Genomic DNA, 27,996 nt, shown 5'->3' with positions numbered 1-27,996 from the left:
TACGACCCCGCCCAGCCGTTACCATGGACACAGGGCTTCCGTCCCCATCCAGCCTTGGTCACCTGTTTGCGAAACTTTATTGAGAGGAGACATGGGAACAAAGCGCGGACAGGACATCATGGTTCTACAGAAGTAATGCTCCAGAGGTGAGAGCCGGGCCCGCCGCTGTATTCCCTTACTAATACATCCCCTTCCCTAATACCATGTACCCCCTACTAATACATACCCTCTCCTAATACCATGTACCCCCCTAATACATCCCCTCCCCTAATACCATGTACCACCCTACTAATACATACCCTCCCCTAATACCATGTACCCCCTACTAATACATACTCTCTCCTAATACCATGTACCCCCCTAATACATCCCCTCCCCTAATACCATGTACCACCCTACTAATACATACCCTCCCCTAATACCATGTACCCCCCTACTAATACATCCCCTTCCCTAATACCATGTACCCCCCTACTAATACATCCCCTTCCCTAATACCATGTACCCCCTACTAATACATACCCTCTCCTAATACCATGTACCCCCCTACTAATACATCCCCTCTCCTAATACCATGTACCCCCCTACTAATACATACCCTCTTCAAATACCATGTACCCCCCTACTAATACATCCCCTTCCCTAATACCATGTACCCCCCTACTAATACATCCCCTCCCCTAATACCATGTACCCCCCTACTAATACATCCCCTCCCCTAATACCATGTACCCCCCTACTAATACATACCCTTCCCTAATACCATGTACCCCTCTACTAATACATCCCCTCCCCTAATACCATGTACCCCCCTACTAATACATACCCATCCCTAATATCATGTACCCCCCTACTAATACATACCCTCCCCTAATACCATGTACCCCCCTACTAATATATCTCCTCCCCTAATACCATGTACCCCGTACTAATACATACCCTTCCCTAATATCATGTACCCCCCTACTAATACATACCCTTCCCTAATACCATGTACCCCCCTACTAATACATACCCTCTTCAAATACCATGTACCCCCCTACTAATACATCCCCTTCCCTAATACCATGTACCCCCCAACTAATACATCCCCTTCCCTAATACCATGTACCCCCCTACTAATACATACCCTCCCCTAATACCATGTACCCCCCTACTAATACATACCCTTCCCTAATACCATGGACTCCCCTACTAATACATACCCTCCCCTAATACCATGTACCCCCCTACTAATACATACCCTCTCCTAATACCATGTACCCCCCTAATACATCCCCTCTCCTAATACCATGTACCCCCCTACTAATACATACCCTCTTCAAATACCATGTACCCCCCTACTAATACATCCCCTTCCCTAATACCATGTACCCCCCTACTAATACATCCCCTCCCCTAATACCATGTACCCCCCTACTAATACATACCCTTCCCTAATACCATGTACCCCCCTACTAATACATACCCTCCCCTAATACCATGTACCCCCCTACTAATACATACCCTTCCCTAATACCATGTACCCCTCTACTAATACATCCCCTCCCCTAATACCATGTACCCCCTACTAATACATACCCTTCCCTAATACCATGTACCCCCCTACTAATACATACCCTCCCCTAATACCATGTACCCCCCTACTAATATATCCCCTCCCGTAATACCATGTACCCCGTACTAATACATACCCTTCCCTAATACCATGTACCCCCCTACTAATACATACCCTTCCCTAATACCATGTACCCCCCAACTAATACATCCCCTCCCCTAATACCATGTACCCCCCTACTAATACATACCCTCCCCTAATACCATGTACCCCCCTACTAATACATACCCTTCCCTAATACCATGGACTCCCCTACTAATACATACCCTCCCCTAATACCATGTACCCCCCTACTAATACATACCCTCTCCTAATACCATGTACCCCCCTAATACATCCCCTCTCCTAATACCATGTACCCCCCTACTAATACATACCCTCTTCAAATACCATGTACCCCCCTACTAATACATCCCCTTCCCTAATACCATGTACCCCCCTACTAATACATCCCCTCCCCTAATACCATGTACCCCCCTACTAATACATACCCTTCCCTAATACCATGTACCCCCCTACTAATACATACCCTTCCCTAATACCATGTACCCCTCTACTAATACATCCCCTCCCCTAATACCATGTACCCCCCTACTAATACATACCCATCCCTAATATCATGTACCCCCCTACTAATACATACCCTCCCCTAATACCATGTACCCCCCTACTAATATATCCCCTCCCCTAATACCATGTACCCCGTACTAATACATACCCTTCCCTAATACCATGTACCCCCCTACTAATACATACCCTTCCCTAATACCATGTACCCCCCTACTAATACATACCCTCTTCAAATACCATGTACCCCCCTACTAATACATCCCTTTCCCTAATACCATGTACCCCCCAACTAATACATCCCCTTCCCTAATACCATGTACCCCCCTACTAATATATACCCTCCCCTAATACCATGTACCCCCCTACTAATACATACCCTTCCCTAATACCATGGACTCCCCTACTAATACATACCCTCCCCTAATACCATGTACCCCCCTACTAATACATACCCTCTCCTAATACCATGTACCCCCCTAATACATCCCCTCTCCTAATACCATGTACCCCCCTACTAATACATACCCTCTTCAAATACCATGTACCCCCCTACTAATACATCCCCTTCCCTAATACCATGTACCCCCCTACTAATACATCCCCTCCCCTAATACCATGTACCCCCCTACTAATACATCCCCTCCCCTAATACCATGTACCCCCCTACTAATACATACCCTTCCCTAATACCATGTACCCCTCTACTAATACATCCCCTCCCCTAATACCATGTACCCCCCTACTAATACATACCCATCCCTAATATCATGTACCCCCCTACTAATACATACCCTCCCCTAATACCATGTACCCCCCTACTAATATATCCCCTCCCCTAATACCATGTACCCCGTACTAATACATACCCTTCCCTAATACCATGTACCCCCCTACTAATACATACCCTTCCCTAATACCATGTACCCCCCTACTAATACATACCCTCTTCAAATACCATGTACCCCCCTACTAATACATCCCCTTCCCTAATACCATGTACCCCCCAACTAATACATCCCCTTCCCTAATACCATGTACCCCCCTACTAATACATACCCTCCCCTAATACCATGTACCCCCCTACTAATACATACCCTTCCCTAATACCATGGACTCCCATACTAATACATACCCTCCCCTAATACCATGTACCCCCCTACTAATACATACCCTCTCCTAATACCATGTACCCCCCTAATACACCCCCTCTCCTAATACCATGTACCCCCCTACTAATACATACCCTCTTCAAATACCATGTACCCCCCCTACTAATACATCCCCTTCCCTAATACCATGTACCCCCCTACTAATACATCCCCTTCCCTAATACCATGTACCCCCCTACTAATACATCCCCTCCCCTAATACCATGTACCCCCCTACTAATACATACCCTCCCCTAATACCATGTACCCCCCTACTAATACATACCCTTCCCTAATACCATGTACCCCTCTACTAATACATCCCCTCCCCTAATACCATGTACCCCCTACTAATACATACCCTTCCCTAATACCATGTACCCCCCTACTAATACATACCCTCCCCTAATACCATGTACCCCCCTACTAATATATCCCCTCCCCTAATACCATGTACCCCGTACTAATACATACCCTTCCCTAATACCATGTACCCCCCTACTAATACATACCCTTCCCTAATACCATGTACCCCCCAACTAATACATCCCCTCCCCTAATACCATGTACCCCCCAACTAATACATCCCCTCCCCTAATACCATGTACCCCCCTACTAATACATACCCTCCCCTAATACCATGTACCCCCTACTAATACATAACCTTCCCCTAATACCATGGACTCCCCTACTAATACATACCCTCCCCTAATACCATGTACCCCCCTACTAATACATACCCTCTCCTAATACCATGTACCCCCCTAATACATCCCCTCCCCTAATACCATGTAACCCCTACTAATACATACCCTCTTCTAATACCATGTACCCCCCTACTAATACATACCCTCCCCTAATACCATGTACCACCCTACTAATACATACCCTCCCCTAATACCATGTACCCCCCTACTAATACATACCCTCCCCTAATACCATGTACCCCCTACTAATACATACCCTCTTCTAATGCCATGTACCCCTCTACTAATACATCCCCTTCCCTAATACCATGTACCCCCCTACTAATACATCCCCTCCCCTAATACCATGTATCCCCCTACTAATACATCCCCTCCCCTAATACCATGTACCCCCCCTACTAATACATACCCTCTTCTAATAACATGTACCCCCCTACTAATACATACCCTCCCCTAATACATGTACCCCCCTACTAATACATCCCCTCCCCTAATACCATGTACCCCCCTACTAATACATACCCTTCCCTAATACCATGTACCCCCCTACTAATACATCCCCTCCCCTAACACCATGTACCCCCCTACTAATACATACCCTCTCCTAACACCATGTAACCCCCTACTAATACATCCCCTCCCCTAATACCATGTACCCCCCTACTAATACATCCCCTCCCCTAATACCATGTACCCCCCTACTAATACATACCCTCCCCTAATACCATGTACCCCCCTACTAATACATACCCTTCCCTAATACCATGTACCCCCTTACTAATACATACCCTTCCCTAATACCATGTACCCCCCTACTAATACATACCCTTCCCTAATACCATGTACCCCCTTACTAATACATACCCTTCCCTAATACCATGTACCCCCCTACTAATACATCCCCTCCCCTAATACCATGTACCCCCCTACTAATACATACCCTTCCCTAATACCATGTACCCCCCTACTAATACATCCCCTTCCCTAATACCATGTACCCCCCTACTAATACATCCCCTCCCCTAATACCATGTACCCCCCTACTAATACATACCCTCCCCTAATACCATGTACCCCCCTACTAATACATACCCTCCCCTAATACCATGTACCCCCCTACTAATATATCCCCTCCCCTAATACCATGTACCCCGTACTAATACATACCCTTCCCTAATACCATGTACCCCCCTACTAATACATACCCTTCCCTAATACCATGTACCCCCCAACTAATACATCCCCTCCCCTAATACCATGTACCCCCCTACTAATACATACCCTCCCCTAATACCATGTACCCCCTACTAATACATAACCTTCCCCTAATACCATGGACTCCCCTACTAATACATACCCTCCCCTAATACCATGTACCCCCCTACTAATACATACCCTCTCCTAATACCATGTACCCCCCTAATACATCCCCTCCCCTAATACCATGTAACCCCTACTAATACATACCCTCTTCTAATACCATGTACCCCCCTACTAATACATACCCTCCTCTAATACCATGTACCACCCTACTAATACATACCCTCCCCTAATACCATGTACCCCCCTACTAATACATACCCTCCCCTAATACCATGTACCCCCTACTAATACATACCCTCTTCTAATGCCATGTACCCCTCTACTAATACATCCCCTTCCCTAATACCATGTACCCCCCTACTAATACATCCCCTCCCCTAATACCATGTATCCCCCTACTAATACATCCCCTCCCCTAATACCATGTACCCCCCCTACTAATACATACCCTCTTCTAATAACATGTACCCCCCTACTAATACATCCCCTCCCCTAATACATGTACCCCCCTACTAATACATCCCCTCCCCTAATACCATGTACCCCCCTACTAATACATACCATTCCCTAATACCATGTACCCCCCTACTAATACATCCCCTCCCCTAACACCATGTACCCCCCTACTAATACATACCCTCTCCTAACACCATGTAACCCCCTACTAATACATCCCCTCCCCTAATACCATGTACCCCCCTACTAATACATCCCCTCCCCTAATACCATGTACCCCCCTACTAATACATACCCTCCCCTAATACCATGTACCCCCCTACTAATACATACCCTTCCCTAATACCATCTACCCCCTTACTAATACATACCCTTCCCTAATACCATGTACCCCCCTACTAATACATACCCTTCCCTAATACCATGTACCCCCTTACTAATACATACCCTTCCCTAATACCATGTACCCCCCTACTAATACATCCCTTCCCCTAATACCATGTACCCCCCTACTAATACATACCCTTCCCTAATACCATGTACCCCCCTACTAATACATACCCTCCCCTAATACCATGTACCCCCCTACTAATACATCCCCTCCCCTAATACCATGTACCCCCCTACTAATACATCCCCTCCCCTAATACCATATACCCCCCTACTAATACATCCCCTCCCCTAATACCATGTACCCCCCTACTAATACATACCCTCCCCTAATACCATGTACCCCCCTACTAATACATACCCTTCCCTAATACCATGTACCCCCTTACTAATACATACCCTTCCCTAATACCATGTACCCCCCTACTAATACATACCCTTCCCTAATACCATGTACCCCCTTACTAATACATACCCTTCCCTAATACCATGTACCCCCCTACTAATACATCCCCTCCCCTAATACCTTGTACCCCCCTACTAATACATACCCTTCCCTAATACCATGTACCCCCCTACTAATACATACCCTCCCCTAATACCATGTACCCCCCTACTAATACATCCCCTCCCCTAATACCATGTACCCCCTACTAATACATACCCTTCCCTAATACCATGTACCCCCCTACTAATACATACCCTCCCCTAATACCATGTACCCCCCTACTAATACATCCCCTCCCCTAATACCATGTACCCCCCTACTAATACATACCCTCCCCTAATACCATGTACCCCCTACTAATACATACCCTTCCCTAATACCATGTACCCCCCTACTAATACATACCCTCTCCTAACACCATGTACCCAACTACTAATACATCCCCTCCCCTAATACCACGTACCCCCCTACTAATACATCCCCTCTTCTAATACCATGTACTCTCCTACTAATACATCCCCTCCCCTAATACCATGTACCCCTCTACTAATACATACCCTCTTCTAATACCATGTGCTCTCCTACTAATACATCCCCTCCCCTAATACCATGTACCCTCCTACTAATACATCCCCTCCCCTAATACCATGTACCCCCCTACTAATACATACCCTCTTCTAATACCATGTACCCCCCTACTAATACATACCCTCCCCTAATACCATGTACCCCCCTACTAATACATACCCTCCCCTAATACCATGTACCCCCCTACTAATATATCCCCTCCCCTAATACCATGTACCCCCCTACTAATACATACCCTCCCCTAATACCATGTACCCCCTACTAATACATAACCTTCCCCTAATACCATGTACTCCCCTACTAATACATACCCTCCCCTAATACCATGTACCCCCCTACTAATACATACCCTCTCCTAAAACCATGTACCCAACTACTAATACATCCCCTCCCCTAATACCACGTACCCCCCTACTAATACATCCCCTCTTCTAATACCATGTACTCTCCTACTAATACATCCCCTCCCCTAATACCATGTATCCCCCTACTAATACATACCCTCTTCTAATACCATGTACTCTCCTGATGTTATATACCCCCCTGATGTTATATATCCTCCCCTAAAACCATGTACCCTCCTACTAATATATACCTTCCCCTAATACCATGTACCCCCCTACTAATATATACCTTCCCCTAATGCCATGTACCCCCTACTAATACATACCCTTCCCTAATACCATGTACCCCCTACTAATACATACCCTCCCCTAATACCAAGTACCCAAACACTAATACATACCCTCCCCTAATACCATGTACCCCCCCTACTAATACATACCCTCCCCTAATACCATGTACCCCCCCTACTAATACATACCCTCACCTAATACCAAGTACCCAAACACTAATACATCCCCTCCCCTAATACCATGTACCCCCCTACTAATACATCCCCTCCCCTAATACCATGTACCCCCCTGATGTTATATACCCCCCTGATGTTATATATCCTCCCCTAAAACCATGTACCCCCCTGATGTTATATATCCTCCCCTAAAACCATGTACCCCCCTAATGTTATATATCCTCCCCTAATACCATGTACCCCCCTGATGTTATATATCCTCCCCTAAAAGCATGTACCCCCCTGATGTTATATATCCTCCCCTAAAACCATGTACCCCCCTGATGTTATATATCCTCCCCTAATACCATGTACCCCCCTGATGTTATATATCCTCCCCTAAAACCATGTACCCCCCTGATGTTATATATCCTCCCCTAAAACCATGTACCCCCCTGATGTTATATATCCTCCCCTAATACCATGTACCCCCCTGATGTTATATATCCTCCCCTAAAACCATGTACCCCCCTGATGTTATATATCCTCCCCTAAAACCATGTACCCCCCTGATGTTATATATCCTCCCCTAATACCATGTACCCCCCCTGATGTTATATATCCTCCCCTAATACCATGTACCCCCCTGATGTTATATATCCTCCCCTAATACCATGTACCCCCCCTGATGTTATATATCCTCCCCTAATACCATGTACCCCCCTGATGTTATATATCCTCCCCTAATACCATGTACCCCCCCTGATGTTATATACCCTCCTCTAATACAGGACAAGGGAGGGGATATAATCATTCAGAGTTCTACAGAAGTGATGCTCCAGAGGTGTATGTAACCCTCTTTCCATGTGTGGTTTCTCTTGTAGGTCATGTATGGGCAGTGTATTATCCAGCCAGTGAAATACTGAAATATAATATCTTGTATACGGAGTCACAGTGCTCCAATATAAAATATAGAATGGTTTAAAATTGCTATGGTTCATGAACCTTCAGGTCCCAAACATAAGTTACGTCCTCTACTGTCTATCGTTGAAAGCAATTATTAGTGCACAGTGGTAATGTCTCTGTGCACTAATAATTGCTTTTAACGATAGACAGCTTCTTTTATTTCTCTTTGATATACTATATCGGCGCCATTATTTAATTTCTTTTCTTCGGATAATACTGAAGTGTAACAGGGAATTACCATTTGGCTTGGACTCCACTATGCAGTATTTATACAGAAAAGGAAAAAGTGTCCGCACAGACCTATAATATAATCTTAGATTCTAACAATCATCTATATAGTGTCGATTAGTTCTAAGGGACAATATAAGTCCCACTGTATTAAAGGTGGGGGTGCACCCGGGAATAAGATCAGTCATTACACAAAGGAAGTAACAGTATTCCCATAAGGGTTACTCCCTGTATAGATATGTACAATCTGTCCAGCGAGTGCCCCTTATGGGAATCCTTTTTTTCTTCCTTTGTTTAACTCCACTATGACGGTAATTTATTTTGGCTGCTTGTACTATAGAGGTAAAACGCTCCTGACTACACCTGGGTACACACTAGACGATATGTCGTCCGATCAGGTGGATCGGAGGACATATCGTCCACATTGGGCAGTGTGTACCCGCTATGTCGCTGACAATGCGCGCTCCCGCGCGTCGTCTGCCACATCGCCCGTCAGACCTGGCGTTATCGTCAGCGCTGGGCCTTGCTGCCAAATGCCGCAGACGACATCGTGCTGGGTACACATCACTTAGTGTGTACCCAGCATAAGAGTTTGTGTGTGTGTTTGTTGCTGCGTTTCATGGCCCTTTGTTGCCCGGACATATTTCCTGGTTTTCAATATTAATCCCAAATAATATAAAGGTGCCCACACACATACCGACTTGCTCCCAATCAGCCAATGTACACGATTTCCCCCTGAACTCTCCCCAGGCAGTCGTGGTCACGATTTGGAGTTAAAAATGTCCAATCTGACTTAAGATCTATGTTGCAACCAGTGCATTGTATCCCAGATTGGCTAATCTGCCCTACAGCACGGCAGATCTGAGGATGCGATGTACGACGAGCGGGGTCACGCATCAGCATCGTGATCAAGAGTAGAAACTCACGATTTGGCCATTTTTTACATGATCTGTCGTCACGATTCGTCGAAATCGGCCAAATTGGATGAAAAGTCGGTATGTGTGTGGGCACCTTAAGTCACTATTCTTGGGGGAGCCAGACCGTAGTTGTCCATAGTATTCTGTGGTGCGGGTGGGAGCTGTATTACATTGTTATTATTTTGCTGTGAATATCATCCAGTTTCTCAGCCTGTTGTTTCCTGTCTTTCAGTTTCCCTTACACGAGCCTATCTGCCCTGAAGATGTCGCCTCCATCCTGTGACATGGGACCAATGTTTTCATATATTACTGTCTCTGACAGAATATTATGGCGAGCTCGGCAGGTGTCATTCTGATCATTTGTTACTAAACTCATACCTGCACCTTGTTTGGACACGATGGTAGAAACCCCAGCGTCCTAACACCGCACAATGGTGGCGGGACTATAAAGAAGTGTCTGATAAACTCGATTCGTGGGAAGTTAACAATGATCACGGCTTTATCATTAATAAAAACAATTCAGGACTAGCAAGAGCAAAACCGGACCAAGATATCCATTCATGGCCATCATGTGCCGAGCCATTACCGCTTGCCTGCGCTTGTTTCCTATCCAGCGTCGGCGCTGGCCTGTCCTCATCTCCATCTTCTCTCTCGCTCTGCTGATTATCTTCTCTTTTTCTGGCCATCTGGAGGAGCGACTGTCTCGGGTACTTCCAATCTTCTACTCTGGTCCTTCCCATCTCGCTTCACCTCGACTTTTAAACATTCCTGTCCCCCCTTTACTACTCTCCCCTGTCAAGGCTTGCTTACCTCCCCCATTCCTCCTCATTTTAGTCTCCAGTGCACCTTCCCACAGAGACCGGAGGGATGCAATCCGCCAGACGTGGGGGAGTCTCTCTACTTCCACCTTCTCCGATTCGCTCACCCTCTTTGTCCTGGCGGTTCCGAAGTCACCAGCGGAAAGAGCAGCACTGGTGCACGAGGCAGTGACCCATAGGGACATCATTCAGGCCAACTTCACCGACTCTTACCAGAACTTGACACTTAAAACCCTGACGGGGTTGTCATGGGCACTGGGGAAATGCCAAGAGGCTCAGTACTTGCTGAAGACCGACGATGATGTCTTCGTCAACACGCAGTCCTTGTCAAAGTTTCTGCGGGAACAAAATGGACTCCTGTACCTGGGTCGAGTTCACTGGCACGTTAGCCCCGTCCGGGACCCAGAGAGCCGTCATTACACCTCACAGGAATTGTACGCCGGCGACCATTTTCCACCCTATTGCAGCGGCACGGCCTACGTGTTGTCTCAAGCTGCTGCTGAACACCTCTTGCAAGAGGCCAGGAGTGGCCCCTGGCCTACAGTCGAGGATGTTTATGTCGGTATCTTGGCACGGGCGGCTGGGATTGCTCCACGGCACAGTGCAAGGATCGCGGGCTCCATGGCCGTGCCGCACAACAGCTGCTGTTACCAAACCATGTTCACCTCTCACGGGCTTTCTGCCCGCAGCATGCAGGAGGCCTGGAATATGCTGAAGGCGGCGGATGACCACTGGTGCCCACCTCTAACCGTGCTCTTCTGTAAATTATTTGGGCAGTTGGTGGAGAAGGGAGGAGATGCCCATTAGCGGCAGGCGATGTCTGGGCTGGATTGTCCATTGTAATCATTTTATACCATGTTATTCCCTGCATGGGCTTGTCCCCCGATTGGCTCTAGTGCCCAGCAACGTCTTACGTATAACATTTCAGAAATGATTATGTGGATTTATAAATCATGCTCTCGTGGTTGTCCGCTCTGTAAGAAACAGCAGACGATTGTTGGGCCGCTGCTAATTTCTGTCTGTAAAACACTCATTAGGAGCTGGTCATCACTGGCTTTGGACACATACGGAGCTATGGCGTAGAGTCAGCAGAGGGTCCTGCGCACTATTTCATGCTCGCTGTTATATCCGCCGCTGACACCATGGATTTTCCCCACCTCTTGTTACATATATTATAGATTGAAGCGTATACCTCTTCGGCACTGCCTGCTGTCACTACGCACAGGTAACACGACAATCCCTTGGAATGTGATAAGTGAAATCAGAATTATTGTTAGGGTACAATAGTGGTTCAAACACATTTTCAGTTCAAGGAACCCTTAGGGTCTCCTTCATTTTTTTCAAGGCACCCTTAAGCCAAATTAATTACATGTAGTGCCCCTTATGCAATTCCCCCAGTAGTAGTGGTCCTTATGTAAAGTCCCCTGTATACTGCCCTTTATGTAGTGCCCCCTGGAGTAGTGGTCCTTATGTAAAGTCCCCTGTATACTGCCCTTTATGTAGTGCCCCCTGGAGTAGTGGTCCTTATGTAAAGTCCCCTGTAGTAGTGGTCCTTATGTAGTGCTCATGTAAAGTCCCCTGTAGTGCCCCTTATGCAGTACCCTGTGTAGTAGTGCTTCTTATGTAAAGGCCCCTGTAGTTGTGCCCATTATGCAGTACCCCGTGTAGTAGTGCTCCTTATGTAAAGTCCCCTGTAGTAGTGGTCCTTATGTAGTGCTCATGTAAAGTCCCCTGTAGTGCCCATTATGCAGTACCCCGTGTAGTAGTGCTCATGTATAGCCCCCTGTAGTTGTGCCCATTATGCAGTACCCTGTGTAGTAGTGCTCCTTATATAAAGTTCCCTGTAGTAGTGCATCTTATGTAAAGTCCCCTATAGTAGTGCCCCTTATGCAATGCCCCCTGTAGTTGTGCCCATTATGCAGTACCCAGTGTAGTAGTGCATCTTATGCAGTGCCACCACACCCCTGTGCAGAACTTACCTGACCGAAGTTCACACTGGGGACCGCTCCTCCTGCTGTCTCTCCCACTGCAGCTGCGATGACTGGATCCTTAAGTTCCCATTGATGCATAGCGCGGGTGACATCATGACGTCACCCGCGCCCTGCATCGCTGGGAACGCTGAAGCGATCAGAGGCTTCTTTAGCCTCTGATTGCTTCAGAGCCAGCGTTCTAGTTTCTGTAGGAAAGTTGACCGCGAGCTACCGGTAGATCACGATCCACCATTTTGGCCATGCCTGGGGGGCAAAAAAAAAAGTCAGCAGCTTGGAGCCACTGGTATACAGCTTCAATGTGACTTGTAACTCGCAACTACTAAGGGTTTGCCAATATCAATGGAAACAAAATGCCGCGGCTTTGAGTGGCGTCTCTTCAGTAGATAGGTGAGGATGACTTATTCCCAGTTGCCTTCACAGGTCTGGGGGTGAGTAGCCCAGGTCCTGTAACCCATCAAGTCTTATCAATGAGGTTCAATGGGGGAGCTCTTTACATTAGCTGTAGATCCCTCACAGGCTGCATCTAATCTGGACTGAGAGATCCAGGCTTTAGATCACCCACCCAAACGTACCTCCAGGGTTTTGTCACCCGGGCGTAAAGCCACAGCTAAGGCAAATTTGGCTCAAGGAAGCTTGGAGCCAGAGCCCAGAGACACAGCCCAGCAGTATGCAATGCTTTACCCAGGTTCATTGAATAGGGCTGGAGCTGCTGGCCGTGGGGGCCCCTGGGGAATGGAGACGAGGCAGCTTATGGCTTCTCGATCCCAATGCATTTCTATACATCCCTATATACATACACCAGGCACATTGTATTGTCCACACCTACCTCACAATAACATGCACTTTCCCACATTTCTCTACCCCAGGGGTTCCCAACCACTGTCCTCAAGGTACTCTTAACAGTCCAGGTTTTAAGGATAGCCATATTTGAGCACAGCTGACTTAATTAGTACCTCAGTTATTTTGATTTAACCACCTGTGCTGAAACATGGATATCATTAAAACCAGGACTGTTAGTGTGCCTTGAGGACCCAAGTTGGGAATCACTGGTGTAACCGGTTCCTATACACATGGTTTTATTTTAGCATCGCTTGGTTGAAGCACAACTAATGGTGCAGACAGTTTTGTGATCAAGATTCATGGGACTATAACCAATCAGTATATTAGGAACCAATTACAAAACAGCCTATCAGCTCACCAGGGCCCGGTTTTCTCGCTCTCATGTACTGACTGCAGTCTCAGGAATATTGGGTCTGCTCTCAAAATACCTCCGACACAGCGTTTGAGACATAAACTCAATAACTAAAAATATACATTCAGTATTTAAAGGCAATATGTTATGTTCACAAGTGTGTGTAAGGGTGCTCGTTTATGTGACAATTCGGATGCCCAGGTAGATTGTTTCAGACCCCCTCCCCTCCTATCTCTCTCACACCCTGTGGCTAATTCACAGAGAAATATCAGTGCTACGAAACACCAGGTCATGGCAGTTGTTTGGAATGCAGTGCCACCTACTGGGGAGAGTAAATATGACATGGCCATTAGACACACAGAATAGGATATATGATGTACACTTCCTGTACAAGATAATCAGCAATGAATGCTTCAACAATAATTTTAGCTTCACACTCCTCATTTTGTTGAAATAGGGGTGGCGGGGGCTCACTCCCTGGCCTCCCCCTTCTCCGGTAGCCGTATTATGCTACAGGTCATTCGAAAGGAGGGATAAATCAGTCCAGTCTGCTTCTGATCCCCTTTCCTGCAGTGCCATACATACTATGCCTTGCAGCTAAATGTACGTCGGATCCACGCAGGCAGATGAACATGATGTCCAAAAAATAATAGAGGGAGTTAATATAAATAATCTTAAAAAAAAAAAAAACACCTGTACATTATACTCTTAAGGACTCCTCTCAGGCAGAGAATGCACTGACACACAAATACTCTCTCCGTACGGGTATAGTACAGTAATTATTGTAACATGATGCTAGATGGATAACCGGCATCAGCAGTACGTTGTTTACCATTTCATGGTCTTCATGTAACTATAACATGTTATACTTTTTGGAAACTGGATAATGCATGTATGCTGTCAATTTGATTCATTTCAATGCACTGTTTAATGTATTTAAACTCATTAAGGGGGTGTATTCACATACCCCCTGGCTGGAGTAGCTGGCACAGCCCCACACTGGAGTGAAACGGAATGGCTACTCCGTATTTCATGAACTATAACCCATAAATTGTGACGTCCTTGCATTGTTTATTTAATGAGCAGACTTTGGTAGAGAATCAGGAGCGATGTTTATTGTTCTGCTTGACAATAAAGATTTCTATGTTTTATTTGTCCTCTGAGTTTTTTGTAAGATGAAGAGTCCGCAGGAGGAAGTTTTTTTTTAAGAAACGTATATACAAAATGTGAGGAAGAGACCTCCTCATTCACAGATACATCGCCCTCCGCTGAGTTACACAATTCAGATTTGTCCAAAATGGACACATAAGGGGTCCGGATGCACCCTCCAGCACGCGCTGCGCAGGTCACTTCTTAAACCTGTCCAGTGTTGACCTCTGACCCTCCTGGACCGTGGCAGCGCTGCTTTGCTCCGCCCTCACTCGGGCCAACACGCTCTTCTTAATCTCCACCTGAGACAACATAGTGATAAGACCATTATAGGCAATATGTAGTGTCAACATTCAGTGCTGTAATGGCTGTGAGGGACATGACCTCACCAATGGAAACTGAGACGTTAATATTGTGTATAAAGGAAGTAACCAAAACACAAGCCTGGCTTACTCTCATGGTACCTTTTCATAAACTAACTGCCTGCAGGCGGCCATTTTTATTCAACTATACAACAAAGGTAGATTGCTTATTAAAAGTAAAGGTTTCCATTAAAAAATATATTATATCAACGAATCCCTAATTACACAACTTATAGACAAACGGGGAAATGTAAAGGAGAGCTGAACTGTCTACTTCCTGGGGGAAAAGGGCTCATATTGAATCCTAAATAATAGTTTCCCAACTGCTGGTGTTTGATTACCACACACACAGCGCCCCAAGTACTGGGCGACAGGCGTATGAGGGTTTGGTTCCCACTAAGACACCTTATTGGGTCTTGCCAATTGGTCAGTGGCTAAAGCATTTGGACCAGATAGCAGGAAATAAGTGGGATTATGGGTAATAAAACTGCCATGAAAAAAACAGTGTGGGGAGATTTGTTGTCCTGTTGCCCTCTACCAGCTGCCATATCAACGGGAAGCATCCATCACACATCACTGACTGAGATAAAACTGTGGCGAGGAGTAGACGATAATAGATAACGGAAGTGAAGGCCTTATAAAAAGAGTTGCTGCATCCTTTTAAGTCATGTTATCTACCTTTATGTTGTTACTTTGGTAATAAAACACCTCTGTGACATGCCCATTCCGGTGCTTCCCGCAGACGGGCCAAATTGGAGCGTCTCTGTTACCTGCAAACACACTCACCCTCTTCTCCTCGTGCGCCACTTTCTTCTTGCGTTTCAGCAGGTTACCGGTCGAACTTCGTCCTTTCAACTTGTGTCGTGGGACAAAGCGAGTCTTCTCGTAAGGATCGTAGCCCTGAGACGGAAGTAACAGAACTCAAAACGGTTCCTTCATCAGAGTAAAAACAAAAAAACATTGGGCCAAACACCAACGCCTAATCTTCCCAGCCATGACCGCAATTCAATGCGAGACTGTCCTACAAAACTAGACCATTGGAGGGACACAATTATAGTATGAACGGAAAGAAGAAAACTTTGGACAAACAAAGACCATGTAGGAAAAAAAAAAAAAATGATGGAAGGGCAAGAAACGACCTTGAACCATAATGAATGGAAAAATAGCAAAGACTAAAATAATAATAGATAAAACGAAAACTGTTTTTATCACCATCCGCTCCACTTTTTCTTTGTGCCTCTGCTCCATCGTGATGGCGTCAACTTCGCCAAGCTGAGTGGGGTCCAGAGTGATGAGCTCGGGCTGGATCTAATGGAGCAAAGAGAAACACAAGGACAAGACATCAGTGAGCGGCTAGCTGTGACTGGAAGCACGGGCGTATAGCGTATTCTGGACATCTGGTCACAACGACCCTTCTTCCCTTGAACAGTTCCTCCAGCACTGCTTGGACATTACCTTCTCCAGTAAAGCCTTGATCTCCCACTCCTGACGCTGCTTTCTGGTCTCGTATGGGTTACACTCCAGACCATCGAAGTTTGCCTCACCGGCGCCTGTTGGAAGAGTATGATCAGAATGGGATTGATGGTGGCGAGGACACAGAGAGACCGGTGAGGACAGTAGTGGTAGCACTGACCGGGCACAATCATACTGGTGAAGCCGCCTCCATGACCAATACCCAGGACATCCTCGTAAGGGCAGAAATGCAGCCCATGAATCGGTGCCTTCACAGACATGCACATGTACGGGGAGCGAGGTGCGGTGAGGTGAGTGTCCTTATACACCTAAGGGAAGATTGCCCACATTTATAATGACATCACTGGACTCGTGCGCTCTCCCTTATACCTCCGTCTCATTCTTTTATGTCCCAGAATTTTCTGCCTGTGCCTCTACGTCAGTTAGCATGGTAGCGGAGACCCACCCACCTTACCTGCACTACGTTGCCAGTTCCTGCAGCCAGTAGCCCCCTCTGGCTGTGGCACAGAGCTCCCGCTCCCATGGGTAGAATGCAGGAAGTCAGAGGACGGTAATTTCTAAGGTCAAAGATTGTCAGCTTCCTGTCCACTCCGGCAGAGGCCATGTACCTGCAGCGGGAGGTAGGGGAGGGTGTCAGGAGGGAATGTGGGACGGTAACCAGTGTGCCATAGAAGACGATTTGACACCTACATTCCTGACTTATCAATGCTCAGAGCCCTGACAGCTCCTCGATGACACAACATCTTTACTAGCGGCTCTTTCATAGACGGACTCCAGAGAGAGACGGTGCCTGTGAAAGGGAAACGGCATAACGTGACCCACGGAGAACGCCAAGACTTCCACCATCCCCGGATCAATGGCTGCACGTTGTGACGTCCGCTGGGGGAAGCGGCGTGGCCGATCTAAGCTAAAGGAAACACCAGCCACAGTGTAGCCCTGTACAGCTGGGCTGCCTAGGTCAGTGGAAGAGAAAGGGTATATGATGGGCAGCTGGCATTGGATTAGTGACAGAGTGACACGGGGTGGCAGGTCCCAGCCGATAGCCGTGTACGCAGAGAGCAGGAGACAGCAGGCTGCTTTACATACCGTTGTGATGTCCTAGATGGATGACTGCATTATGCGGGTTCTGACACATGACGTTCAGCCTCCCCGCTTTGACGCAAGTAGCTGCTATTTCCTTTCCAACGGAGACGTCTAAATACTGCAGGAACCCGGTGGCACTCTGGGAGGGAGGGAAACAGCGCAGTGATCAGAGAGACTCTGACAACGGGACACAGAAGAGGCGCTGAGCCGCCATTACACTTACACACGTCGCCAACAGGAAGTGATACGGCAGGAACTCCATTCGCAAAACATCATTAAACTTCTTAATGCAATGAAGCTCCACCCCCAGCGCATCGTAGATGTGCAGCCACTTCCGCTGGGCCACCGCAAACATAGTGTGTGTATGCAGCCACCTGCAACGTACAATGTATTTGTTAAACAGCCATTAGATCAGGAGCGGGATGGGCTGATGAAACGTCTGTCATCATCCGCTAAGGGGGTTTTAAAAAATAACGACATCAGGGATCAGGTTCCGGTATCCTAACTGTATGTTCTTCCAGACATTGGCGTCATTCAAGTGAAAGGAACCCGCGATGTCTCATGCTAAATAGGAGGATTATTCAGTCCTTAACGGCTTCTTGCGAAACTGCAGAAGGAGACTATGTAACTCAGAATGGCTGCGTACTGGACTCTACTATTAACTTCCCAAACTGTTCTAGAATGCTGGGGTACATACACACATACCCGCCCCACAGACTCGTGAGACGCTGCAAACGTACAGGGTCCAAAAACTTACTTGACATCATTGACCGACTCCATCACATTCATTTCACAGTGGAGCTTCTTTGTCTGCCAATCGAACGAGGCGATGTGTCCGCGCTGACCGCCCAGGAGGAGGCATCTGAGAGTTGGAGAACACAGAGATAATGAACAGGGTGATAATCAGATGGAAACAGCAGTAATCAGAGACCCACGGTCTAGGCCCACTCACCTTCCAGTCCGTGAGTAGTTCATTCTGTACGGACCAAACTGATTGAGGACGAGGTTAAAATGCTACAAGAATAAAACAAGAAGTAAATAAATAAATACTTGATGACCTGAGAGGGTTACATGAGAATGAAATAAAATAAGATAGAGTCTCTTGGGTTCACTTCTAGACCTTTGACGCGCTTGTGATGTCCACGGCCTCGGTTATGTCCTCCTGAGTGATTGTGCTGGTGTCCTCACCCTCGTCTCCTTCCAGAAACCTGCAGAGCGAGACAGCAGGAAAGGCATCGTTACAACAGCGCAGAAACAGACGCAGCTATGATTACAGAAATGGAAGAAAATGTATTGGGTTCCCCAAGACAAGGCTGTAACTAGGGGTGTGCAAGCTGTAAAACCGCCCAGGGTTCAAGGCCGAAGGGGCGGCACTGTCGCTGCCCCGTGGCTCCTGTATTTGCCATGTGTATATAGGTGCAGAGGAGATATGTGTAGCAGAGGCAGGCAGTGCAGGCACTTGCTGAGGTCAGGTGTAGAGGATATATGTGTAGCAGAGGCAGGCAGTACAGGCACTTGCTGAGGTCGGGTGTATATAGGTGTAGAGGATATATGTGTAGCAGAGGCAGGCAGTACAGGAACATGCTGAGGTCAGGTGTATATAGGTCTAGAGGATATATGTGTAGCAGAGGTAGGCAGTGCAGGCACTTGCTGAGGTCAGGTGTAGAGGATATATGTGTAGCAGAGGCAGGCAGTACAGGCACTTGCTGAGGTCGGGTGTATATAGGTGTAGAGGATATATGTGTAGCAGAGGCAGGCAGTACAGGAACATGCTGAGGTCAGGTGTATATAGGTCTAGAGGATATATGTGTAGCAGAGGCAGGCAGTACAGGCACATGCTGAGGTCAGGTGTATATAGGTGTAATGGATATATGTGTAGCAGAGGCAGGCAGTACAGGCACTTGCTGAGGTCGGGTGTATATAGTTGTAGAGGATATATGTGTAGCAGAGGCAGGCAGTACAGGCACTTGCTGAGGTCGGGTGTATATAGGTGTAGAGGATATATGTGTAGCAGAGGCAGGCAGTACAGGAACATGCTGAGGTCAGGTGTATATAGGTCTAGAGGATATATGTGTAGCAGAGGTAGGCAGTGCAGGCACTTGCTGAGGTCAGGTGTAGAGGATATATGTGTAGCAGAGGCAGGCAGTACAGGCACTTGCTGAGGTCGGGTGTATATAGGTGTAGAGGATATATGTGTAGCAGAGGCAGGCAGTACAGGAACATGCTGAGGTCAGGTGTATATAGGTCTAGAGGATATATGTGTAGCAGAGGCAGGCAGTACAGGCACATGCTGAGGTCAGGTGTATATAGGTGTAATGGATATATGTGTAGCAGAGGCAGGCAGTACAGGCACTTGCTGAGGTCGGGTGTATATAGTTGTAGAGGATATATGTGTAGCAGAGGCAGGCAGTACAGGCACTTGCTGAGGTCGGGTGTATATAGGTGTAGAGGATATATGTGTAGCAGAGGCAGGCAGTACAGGAACATGCTGAGGTCAGGTGTATATAGGTCTAGAGGATATATGTGTAGCAGAGGTAGGCAGTGCAGGCACTTGCTGAGGTCAGGTGTAGAGGATATATGTGTAGCAGAGGCAGGCAGTACAGGCACTTGCTGAGGTCGGGTGTATATAGGTGTAGAGGATATATGTGTAGCAGAGGCAGGCAGTACAGGAACATGCTGAGGTCAGGTGTATATAGGTCTAGAGGATATATGTGTAGCAGAGGCAGGCAGTACAGGCACATGCTGAGGTCAGGTGTATATAGGTGTAATGGATATATGTGTAGCAGAGGCAGGCAGTACAGGCACTTGCTGAGGTCGGGTGTATATAGTTGTAGAGGATATATGTGTAGCAGAGGCAGGCAGTACAGGCACTTGCTGAGGTCGGGTGTATATAGGTGTAGAGGATATGTGTGTAGCAGAGGCAGGCAGTACAGGCACTTGCTGAGGTCGGGTGTATATAGGTGTAGAGGACATATGTGTAGCAGAGGCAGGCAGTGCAGGCACTTGCTGAGGTCAGGTGTAGAGGATATATGTGTAGCAGAGGCAGGCAGTACAGGCACTTGCTGAGGTCAGGTGTATATAGGTGTAGAGGATATATGTGTAGCAGAGGCAGGCAGTACAGGCACATGCTGAGGTCAGGTGTATATAGGTGTAGAGGATATATGTGTAGCAGAGGCAGGCAGTACAGGCACTTGCTGAGGTCAGGTGTATATAGGTGTAGAGGATATATGTGTAGCAGAAGTAGGCAATACAGGCACTTGCTGAGGTCAGGTGTATATAGGTGTAGAGGATATATGTGTAGCAGAGGTAGGCAATACAGGCACTTGCTGTGGTCAGGTGTATATAGGTGTAGAGGATATGTGTGTAGCAGAGGCAGGCAGTACAGGCACTTGCGGAGGTCAGGTGTAGAGGATATATGTGTAGCAGAGGCAGGCAGTACAGGCACTTGCGGAGGTCAGGTGTAGAGGATATATGTGTAGTAGAGGCAGGCAGTACAGGCACTTGCTGAGGTCAGGTGTATATAGGTGTAGAGGATATATGTGTAGCAGAGGCAGGCAGTACAGGCACTTGCTGAGGTCAGGTGTAGAGGATATATGTGTAGCAGAGGTAGGCAGTACAGGCACTTGCTGAGGTCAGGTGTAGAGGATATATGTGTAGCAGAGGTAGGCAGTACAGGCACTTGCTGAGGTCAGGTGTATATAGGTGTAGAGGATATATGTGTAGCAGAGGCAGGCAGTACAGGCACTTGCTGTGGTCAGGTGTATATAGGTGTAGAGGATATATGTGTAGCAGAGCCAGGCAGTACAGGCACTTGCTGTGGTCAGGTGTATATAGGTGTAGAGGATATGTGTGTAGCAGAGGCAGGCAGTACAGGCACTTGCGGAGGTCAGGTGTAGAGGATATATGTGTAGCAGAGGCAGGCAGTACAGGCACTTGCGGAGGTCAGGTGTAGAGGATATATGTGTAGCAGAGGCAGGCAGTACAGGCACTTGCTGAGGTCAGGTGTATATAGGTGTAGAGGATATATGTGTAGCAGAGGCAGGCAGTACAGGCACTTGCTGAGGTCAGGTGTAGAGGATATATGTGTAGCAGAGGTAGGCAGTACAGGCACTTGCTGTGGTCAGGTGTATATAGGTGTAGAGGATATATGTGTAGCAGAGGCAGGCAGTACAGGCACTTGCTGAGGTCGGGTGTATATAGGTGTAGAGGATATATGTGTAGCAGAGGCAGACAGTACAGGCACTTGCTGAGGTCGGGTGTAGAGGATATATGTGTAGCAGAGGTAGGCAGTACAGGCACTTGCTGTGGTCAGGTGTATATAGGTGTAGAGGATATATGTGTAGCAGAGGCAGGCAGTACAGGCACTTGCTGAGGTCGGGTGTATATAGGTGTAGAGGATATATGTGTAGCAGAGGCAGACAGTACAGGCACTTGCTTTTCAGTATACTTTGGGTAAGACACCTCACCTCTAATACTGTGCAATGTGGTTATACTATGAGTGCGGGCATTCAGGTGCAGTTATTACATCACAGCTCGGGTATTAGGACACATTCTCCCCTCCCCGGTGCTCTTACCCTTCTTCCTCCGGCAATAATAGATCGTGTATCGCTGCCTGGGACACTGCTGCCTGCACCTTGCTCTCCTCAGATTTTAAACGCATTTTGGCATTTCGAACACAATCCTTGGTCTAAAAAATGAGAGGACAATGAGAGGACAGGTTTATCTGCGAGCGTCATCACAAAAAATAAATACATATTTAGATATCTCATCAGTGTTTCACAGCCTAAGAAACAGGTTCCTGCATCCTGGCTCTCCGCAGGTCACAGATTGTAGACAAACGCAGCAGAAAATAACGGATCCGTGTGGAGACAAGAAGCAGGTATACACGTATGTAGCTAGAATGCACCATGCACCAAGTCTATGTGCTGCGTTTTCCTATCCATGTTTGCTCATACACCACCTTGTATAACCGGCATATGCACCGAGGATATTTATACAATCAGCGCTTTGCTTAGATCTAGGAAACAAATCTATCAGCATTAGTCAGAGCGCCAGGGGCACTATTAGAAATGTACTTTATAATGTGTCTCCATAGGGATCAAAGATACCGTCCTTGCTTCCGTTTGCCCAACCTCCATTCCCCATTTGTACAATGGAGATGGGGCACAAACAATGGAACTGTGCACTAGCCTGGGCACTATGGCAGCGGCACCCCACGCAGCTCTTGGCATCGTCCCACGGGTCTTACTCACAGAGTTGGCTTTCCTTGCCCGCTCATATTTTGAGAGTTGATTTTTCGGCACAGGCGCTGGTCCGGGAAAGGGATCCTCTGCCTAGGAGAAAAGTTAAACAAGTTAGTGACAGATTTGAAAGCTGGTGACGGAGTAATATCCTTCATAAAGGATGCGCCAAATAAGTACGGCCCAATGTTTCCAAGGGATCTGGGCGTTTCCTACAAAGGTGCAATACATGGGATGGCCATGCGACCCAACTACACACTGTGGCCCTCATTCAGAGGCAGTCGCAAGAAGCCAGCGCTCGCTCTGAATGAGGGCGGGCGCTTGTCTAATCAAGTGCGGCCTCCTGGTCGCTAGCTAAGCTGTGAGTTACTACCCACAGCTTTAGCGACTGACCAGGTTGATGGCGATGGTCTTGACCATCGCGACCACTGGGGCTTGCGACTAGACCCTAAGGTTGGGTCTCGGCAACCGCAAGCCCCAGGGAGCTTCCTGCTCTGATCGAGCAGGAAGCTCCCCACTGACATCACTGCTGATGTCAGTATGGCCGCCCACAAAACGGCAAGCGTTTGGCTTGTGAAACCAACCCCACCCCCCGCCACGCCTACAAAACGGGGCGAGCTGTCGATCAACATCGACAGACGGGGCTTGCGCAGGGCCTAAACATCGACCCGGTTGCGAGCGCTCTGCGCTTGCGACCGGGTCTGAATGAGGTTCTATATTTGGGAGGGGAATGGGCACATGACTATACAACGATCACTGTTTAGGAGGGGTAGTGATAGTTCCGTAGTATGTAGGTTAGGCGAATGGGCATTATAACAAAATGTAAAAAATAAATAGATTTACTATAGCAAAATAATTAATTTCTTAATTTGATTATTAACCTCACGTGCCAAGCGGCCAATGGGGCATCGTCACAATTCTTGACACCACTATATCTGTCTGTACTGGAGTGAATGAATAAATACAAGTTTTAAAAGTTTCCAGTTTGGGATAGTACATAATGTCCAAATGCAATGCACAGTTGTGCACTATGTGATGTTTTTCAGGATCCTAAGTCATTAGTGTCTACAGATAGGTTCACATTACACTTGCAGAAAAACCCGTGGATCACCGACCACCACTTACGTAGAAGAGTTAATAATATGTTTTGCACGTCTTACCCCGGAGATGAATTCTTTGCTCTGTTTTACGCTCTCCCTCCATGGTCGGTGCTCTGTGATTTCTTTCCCCTTTCTCTGCTTATTCGCTGGTGCAGCCGGCCCCTTCTCCGCCTCCTCCTCCTCATAGTATCTCTTTGCTTTCTGTGGGAGTGAGGGATATCCTTATGTCAGTGTCTGCACCTTCCTCTGTAAGTGTAACAGGAATCCCCCATCCCTGCTAATATCCGTTTAGTGCAGGAAATTAAATATCATGTATTTAAGTCACGCTTATGATTTTGGCCGACCCTGCCAGCTGGGACTTGTAGTTCCCCAATAGATGGAGAGCCGCAGGAGGACTATGTCTGGTATAAGTGATAACTGTTCTTTCAATGCAGCTGTAAAGTAGCAGGTAACTAGAGTCCAGATATTTCTCTTGTATCTAAGGCCCTGATTCAGACCCACTCGCGAGCGGCTGTCCGCTCGCAAGTGGGTCGATGTTCTGCACTGAGCATGCGCACGACGGAGGGAGCTCCGTCGTGCGCATGCGCCAGACGCGACGAGCGAAGGAAAGTCCTTCGCTAGTTGTGTCTGATCAAAGGGGGCGTGCTGTCGATGTTGATTGACAGCACGCCCCCTTTGGTGGGCGTGCCGGGGGCGTGCCTCCCTGACGGGGGCATTCCCAAGGGAACGCCTCCCGTCAGAAGCCGGCCCACTGACATCACTAGTGATGTCAGTGGGAGTGATTTTGGCTCTGATAGAGCCAAAATCACTCCGGGGCTTGCGGTTGAAAACCTCAACCGCAGGCTCCGGCTCGCAGTTTCGATGGTCGCGATGGTCAAGACCATCGTGGCCATCAAACTGCACGCTTGTATAGGCTGTGGGTGATGACCCACAGCTATACGAGCGTCCAGGAGGACGCTCCATTTTTATGGAGGGCGGCCCTCATTCAGAGCGTGCGCTCTGCTCAGAGCGTACGGCTCTGAATGAGGGCCTGTTTGTTGCCTTAACTGATGCTAGAGCAGACTTCTATATAAAGGCAGAATCATGTGTTCATCATTCTTTCCGATAATCCCAAGAGACGATACTTTATGGCGATGTTACGGAGGTGCACTGGAGGGGTACATTGTATTCACGCTGCACCACTGTTACTAGATATTGCAGTAGTTATTGTTATATGTACAGTTCCTTAGTTTGTACTATAAGCTTATACAGGCAGTGCCCTCTTCCCTTTAGTTCTACCCCCTCCCCTACGGTTTGCTGGCCCATACGGTGAGTACAGGCTCATCAAGTGCTGAACTGACTCCCCTCTTCTTGTAATACCTAGTCTATGGCGTTACAGTAATACTATGTACTTACACTTTGGCTACCTGTTGTGTATTGCACTCATTACCTGTATTGCTCTGTAACGGTATTATTTTCTATTTTATTTGTAACATTTTACCCTGATGTACAGAACTGTGGACACATAGTTCATGATAACACAGATGGTACATGAGGGGCCAAATACTATAGAACAGATTTGGAGGATCTTGCTGCAGAGATCAGTTCTTTCAATCTACTTTTTTTTTATTAAAAGAGTATTTTCCTTTAATCAATGTGTTGAACTATGAACTTCGCAGGATTTGTAGTGTGCGGATTGTGTCTGTCCTACAGTCATTTCTATTCAAATATAATGATGAACAGGAAAATGAGAGTAAAACAAAGTTATCCCAGCTCATGTCAACCATCCAAGGCGCAGCAGCGGTTGAATAAAGAACCAGATTACTGATCTCTATGTCAGGGAGAAAATGGCAGCGATAGCCCCTTGGGCCCAGGAAGATATGAAAATCTACCTTTTGGAAACTAAACCCCAGCATTCAGCTCATCTACCCCGCTTCACATTCCCATTACATGTCACATTATACACTCGAAAAATAAAGTGAACTATAACATGAATATTTACTACTTTAAGGAGGTTTTATCTAAAATTGTGACTATAAATCCCACATGTGATGCTCATCTAAATGGAAGCCATTCCAAACAGTATCATTAAAATAATTCTAAAGCCCTGATAGTCTGGATGACACAGGGTGCTGTAACCTCCGTTACACCTTCGCACAGATCGCAGGGGACGTAGCCCCAGCTGAGCTATAACATGGCGGCGTGGCTCTCAGTGTCATACTGTAAGACACATCTGCTGGGACATTAATGCTGCAGATTGATTACAATACCATTAAAATATTATGTGGAATTATGTGACACTATAAATACATATTAAGGACAGACATTGATCGCTGTATGGAATGTATACAAATGAAAAGTTAAAGTGATTAAATATTCCATATCTGTAACAATTTCTAAAATAATTAAATCAGGTCAATAAAACGTGTGTATACTGACCTGTATGTAGGTCTACTGAGCTTTTCATACTCTTACAGTACAGTATAAGCCCTCTACTATAGCTGCTGCCTGATACATTACTATGTGACAATTGCAATATATATATTTCTGTTCCAAAAACCCGGCACTCCGCAGACCACGCTGAGGTCTGTTTTACCTGCTCCAGGTGCCCTCAGCAGTGGAGATCACTCCCTTAATGCAAAATACAGCGAAACAGCGGCACTCTGGAGACTTAAAAAAAGGTGCAAACAGGTGTCACCTTTTTTGAAGTCTCCAGAGTGCCGCTGTTTTATATATATATATATATATATATATATATATATATATATATATATATATATATAAATAAATATATATACACATACACACATATACATACATACACTACACTAACAAGCAAACTTTTAGTATACATAACTATAGCTATACTGTAAGAGTTGAAAACATGGGGTGCATTAAACTAACAAACAAACTATATATATATAAAAACTCTCTAGCTGTTGTACGACTACAGGTCCCAGCATGCCATGCCAGCTGTTGGCACGCCAGGACTTGTAGCTACACACCAGCTTGGCACCCATGGGGTCTGTATGAGAGTAAGTAAGGCGAATACAAGGTTCCCACACCAGTCTCACCCGCTTCTGCTGCCCGGTTGGCTCCATGCTGGACGATGTAATGTCGTCAGCGGAAAGGAACAATAAAGTTACACTATTACAGGACTGTCACCGCCCCCAAAGTGTGATCGCGGACAATAAAGTTACAGCAAGAAGTGATCCTCAGCCGGTCGGTTTACCAAAGGTTGTCAGGAAACAATAAAGTTTAAATGGAAAATAAATAAAAAAATAAACTATGGGCAGCGATGAGTCAGCGGCATCTTTGGTATGGGCGGGCCATGAGGATTGGCTGATGGCTCACTCCTAGCAGCACGTGACGCTGGCACTATGTACTTAGTAATTATTGGGCTGCTGCAGGCACTTTGTCATGTGGGTGACCACAGACCTCCCGCTGTCCCTGTTTTACC

At 46.8% G+C, this 27,996-nt stretch overlaps 2 protein-coding genes across 2 annotated transcripts; one reads left to right on the top strand and one right to left on the bottom strand.

The window, feature by feature from the left end:
• Positions 1 to 10: 10 nt before the first annotated feature.
• B3GALT4 (beta-1,3-galactosyltransferase 4) lies at positions 11 to 15,355 on the top strand. The gene is made up of 2 exons (XM_088446617.1): positions 11 to 146; positions 10,382 to 15,355. Exon 2 carries the CDS (start codon positions 10,710 to 10,712, stop codon positions 11,772 to 11,774), a length of 1,065 nt encoding a protein of 354 aa, XP_088302743.1. The 5' UTR covers positions 11 to 146; positions 10,382 to 10,709; the 3' UTR covers positions 11,775 to 15,355.
• WDR46 (WD repeat domain 46) lies at positions 14,786 to 27,735 on the bottom strand. The gene is made up of 16 exons (XM_088446616.1): positions 27,611 to 27,735; positions 24,618 to 24,758; positions 23,470 to 23,550; positions 22,792 to 22,904; positions 19,338 to 19,425; positions 19,170 to 19,231; positions 18,975 to 19,079; positions 18,441 to 18,591; positions 18,221 to 18,356; positions 17,825 to 17,924; positions 17,589 to 17,742; positions 17,295 to 17,442; positions 17,117 to 17,211; positions 16,874 to 16,969; positions 16,448 to 16,561; positions 14,786 to 15,601 (listed from the first exon to the last, which is right to left on the bottom strand). Exons 1-16 carry the CDS (start codon positions 27,635 to 27,637, stop codon positions 15,497 to 15,499), a joined length of 1,716 nt encoding a protein of 571 aa, XP_088302742.1. The 5' UTR covers positions 27,638 to 27,735; the 3' UTR covers positions 14,786 to 15,496.
• Positions 27,736 to 27,996: the final 261 nt, after the last annotated feature.

The sequence above is a fragment of the Taudactylus pleione genome, unplaced genomic scaffold (genome assembly GCF_031769625.1).
Source record: "Taudactylus pleione unplaced genomic scaffold, aTauple2 ptg000400l, whole genome shotgun sequence".
Lineage (NCBI taxonomy): Eukaryota > Metazoa > Chordata > Amphibia > Anura > Myobatrachidae > Taudactylus > Taudactylus pleione.
The sequence above is the reverse complement of the archived record's forward strand: the minus strand, read 5'-3'. Positions and strand labels throughout refer to the sequence as shown.